At 30.3% G+C, this 4,290-nt stretch overlaps 1 protein-coding gene across 1 annotated transcript in view; it reads right to left on the bottom strand.

Annotated features, from left to right (window-relative positions):
* Positions 1-3,735, bottom strand: part of LOC136081059 (uncharacterized) — a 6,536-nt gene extending 2,801 nt beyond the window's left edge. Inside the window, exons 1-5 of the mRNA XM_065798369.1 lie at positions 3,541-3,735; positions 3,103-3,189; positions 2,385-2,912; positions 1,855-2,042; positions 1,423-1,487 (exon numbers count right to left, since the gene is read on the bottom strand). Of these exons, the coding sequence (XP_065654441.1) occupies positions 1,423-1,487; positions 1,855-2,042; positions 2,385-2,912; positions 3,103-3,189; positions 3,541-3,733 (1,061 nt within the window). The 5' untranslated portion in view covers positions 3,734-3,735. The remainder of the gene's footprint in view (positions 1-1,422; positions 1,488-1,854; positions 2,043-2,384; positions 2,913-3,102; positions 3,190-3,540) is intronic.
* Positions 3,736-4,290: the final 555 nt, after the last annotated feature.

The following is a 4,290-nucleotide window of genomic DNA, read 5'->3' as shown; positions in this document are numbered from 1 at the left end:
TCGACCGGCCGAAAAACGCCTCGATTTACGTTATTGCCATAAGACCGTGAAGCATGGTGGAGGCAATGTAATGGTCTGGGGGTGTTTTTGCTAACGGTCTAGGTCTAATACATCGAAACGATGGAATAATGGACCGTTTTATGTATAAAAATATTCTGAAAGATGTTAAGTTACCTCATGCTGAATGGAATATGCCAATAAAATGGGTTTTTCAGCAAAACAACGATCGGAAACATACTGCAAAAGTAGTCAAACAATGGTTTCAAGACAACCACCTATCAGTGATGGATTGGCCGCCTCAATCTCCGGATCTCAACTCTATCGAGAACCTGTCAACCGCAGAATTAATCGTGAAGATGTTCGTAATAAGGATCAACTGTTTAAACAAATCCAAAAGGCCTGGGAAGCAATTCCACAAAGTTTAATTGATCACCTGATTGAATCTATGCCTCGAAAATGCAAGGCTGTGATCGACAACAAAGGATTCGCCACGAAATATCGATAGCGAAATACAGCTTGGTCAATATTTTGTCGAGTTACACTTGTTTTGTTCAGGAGGAAATCAACTTTTTTTAATACTTTTGAATAATTTATTAATTTCCGTGTACAAATAATGAACTTTTTGATGAATAAAACTTGAAGAACTTTGTCTCTAAACAGTTACATAGTTATTTCTCTAAATTGAAAAAATACAGCACTTTTATATAAAGAAACTAAGTTAGCATTATATGGTTGCACTCGTTTTGTCCGATAATGTATATAAAGCCTTTAGGCTAACGAAAAAGCCTTTTGAAGCCGAAACCATTTGTTAAAGAAAGATAAGTGTTTTTAATAATTTATAACTGCTCTGTTCTTTAAGAACATTGTAGAATACACTAATATTAATAAATAATGTCATTGTAATGTAAAATTAGAGCCCCAGCATAGCGTAAACTTTACATTATTCTGGCCTACTACATCAAAAGTAACAAATTACTGGGATCATCACCTTTTGTAATTAGCTTAATCAAGATTTGTTGGATATAATAAGTTCTCATAGTTTTGCTATGGAAATAGCTGTATTATAATAAGCTCTCATAGTTTTTGCTATAATATCTTCTATAAAAACAGTAATATTCATTTAATATCTGGTGTAATATCAGTAAAAATTTCTTATTTTGTAAAAAATGATTGCACAAGGTGAAAAAATATTTTGAAATAACACATAATTACCCATATAAAAATATACTTTGAAATAACTCATAAAAACCCACCTTTCTAGTCTACGTAAGTTAAAATTATTGAAAACAATTCGTCTTCTAACAATATTTAACAATACAAATAGTATTTTACTAAATTGAAAGTAATACTATGGTTAATACAAATTTTGGTGTTTGACATTAAATTTGTTTTTGATTCATTACAAAAACATTACAATATTACCTTTCTAGGATGTTTTTAATATTTTCTTTCAAAGTAATTCCACCAACTCTTGAAAGACGAGCAATCTAAAAAAAAGAGAATTTTGATATTATGCCTTACTTTTTCTTTAAACTTCTTTTACTGTAAATATTAGATTGGGTTACAATTTTAATATATATTAACATAGACAAGACATACCAAAAATATTTTTGAAGTTATTAACTTCATTAAATTAATTAATTGGAATAAGAGCATAGAATTTAGAAACATTTAAAAACTTTGTAAATACTTTTAAAAACAATTATTCCTAATAAAACAATAACCATATCCTTTAAATAAACTCATTCATCTGAAATAACTGTACATTTTCTTTTATAATAACAGATATGTGAAACAATAGATAAACCATTAGATAAACCGTTTATCTAATGCCCAAATAAAAAGATAACTTACAAGTTTCTTAGACAGATCTTCATCACCAATCAAGACCTTTTCAAAATCCAAAAGTTCATCAACTAGGAGAAATTTAGCAGGAAGATTACTTAAATTTATTCCAGCCACTGTTGTTTCACGCGGTTGGTGTATTGTATTGTGGTTTTCTAACTGCTTTGTCAACAATTTTATCACAGTGTATTGAAAGTCTAAACGAGAAAAGGTGATTATTTACCCAATAATGAAAATATATGACCCATTGAGATTTACTATTTTTTAAATAAATTTGTTTAAATTTGTTTGGAAATTTTGTTGATAAACAAAATACCTTTTATGTAGGTAACAACTAGAGATTACTTACTAGTAGAAATAAATAGAGGTAATAATAAGTATTTTAAACTACCACTTGAGTATGGTGATTAAAAGAAGCTAATCAAAACCAGGCTTGTGGAGTGTATGGAAAAATGTGCCGTACTCTGGACGTATGTGCTGCATAACTTAAAACTTAAAATAACATTCAAAACAAAATCCTAAAATAATAAAATTCTCACCTCCAACGTCCATAGGAAAATCTTTCCGTCTAAAATGCACAGCATCTTTTCTTTTTATTGGGGTAGACTTACAGACATTTGGTAATACTGCAACCAACCCAAGTCTGGAGACATTTGAATTTGAATGAGAAGATCTTGAGTCTGAGTTTGATCGAGATCGTGAACATCGTGATTGGGACCTAGACTGTGAGCAAGACTTCAAACGTAATGGGGACTTCGACTGCAAATGTGACCTTGAATGTGAAATAGACTTCGAGTGTGAACCTGATCTTGATCGTGAACGAGGCTTCGACTGAAAACGTGATCTTGAACGTGAACGAGACTTAGACCGTAATCGTGACCTTGACCGTGAATGTGCTCGTGAATGCAAGTTTGACCCTGAATGTGATCTTGAATGTAAACCAGGTTGTAAGTGATTTGATCTTGATGGTGGTGGTCTAACTGGAGTGGATTGTAAACGGGGTGGTATGGCAGTTCCAATGACTTTACATGTTGGGAATGTTGGAGGTATATTTGGAAAGATTTTTCCTGTAAGGTAAAATGCAAAAAATAAATTAGATACTAACAAAACTAATACAGAAAAGGCAAATACCTAAAAAGTAAAAAAAAGTACCTGGTTAAAGTTCAGGAAATAAAATATCCATACAAACAAAAAGTACATTTTATGCTGCATATGTTAACATAAATAATAAATATCTACAATAGTACATCAACTTACCTTTATCAGAAGAAATTATTTCCACTGGTTCCATTATTTCCTCGGTGGTTGTGTAATCTGTGCAGCCTTCACAGTCTTCTTTTGTACCTTAAAAAACAGCAATAAAAACTGATAAAAAGAATAATTTATTACCAATTAACAAGATTCAAAACTTCCATAAACATCAAATTCACTGGCAATGAGTTTACACCCAACCTTATGAGTTTTAGTGATATAATACTTAAAAGTAAACCAACTTATATCTTATATCTATATATTTTATTTAATTGTATATTTATATATGCTATTATTTATTTTCATGATCAATTTTTGAACATAATAAAAATCCTTGATTACTAAATATGTTGTAATGCTGTATGCACACAACATTAGTTTAGTTTCTCTGGTATAACTACAATAAAAATATATAAAATCACTTAAAAAATATTTAACACATACCACTAATTTTCACTTTGATTAGAGAGAACTGTTTCCATCCAGTTTTAGGCGTTTCTAAATTTTCAAATGCACGTTTTACATGCAAACCATTTGGCCTATGAACGACTTTTCTTGTTGTATCCACCCAACTTGAAGGAAATACTCTCTCAAAATCTTTTTTATTTTCCAACCAACAAGCTCTTTTATACGACATTATAGACTAAAAGAAAAAAACCCTTGAATCTATGAAAAGTAAAAAGTACAATATAAAAAGCCTTTTCAGAGGTGTATTAGATATGATATCCTTTTCTTAGCAGAATAAGGGTTATTATAAAACTTTATTTTATCCATCTTTAGACATGCACATTGAATGTCTGACGTGCAAACAAATGTTGCCCCACTTTTAAAAATTAAAATAAAAATATTCTCGAACAATAACTTCATTAAGACACATGCATAGCATAGCGTAGTTTTTCACATGTTTAAAATGTTATAAAAAATAAATAAAAATTCTATAAAGTGAAACCCTTTTCTGAAAAACGCCTTCCGCTGTGTACCTAAACCTTTTTAACGTGATCCACTACTTCCCCATTTTGCATGACTTTCTTTATGAGTGGTCCCAAATATTTTTTAAAATTTCAATTAAAACTTAACAAGATAAATGGAAACACATTATTTGGCATATCTGTATCTAGGCTTATATCTAGGTATCTATATAGGCTAGATAAATAAAAGATCATATATGTTACACCTCTAAATTTAAGGAAGCAA

This window comes from Hydra vulgaris, chromosome 06 (assembly GCF_038396675.1).
Source record: "Hydra vulgaris chromosome 06, alternate assembly HydraT2T_AEP".
Lineage (NCBI taxonomy): Eukaryota > Metazoa > Cnidaria > Hydrozoa > Anthoathecata > Hydridae > Hydra > Hydra vulgaris.
Note: the sequence above shows the minus strand (reverse complement) of the source record. Positions and strands in the feature narration are given on the sequence as shown.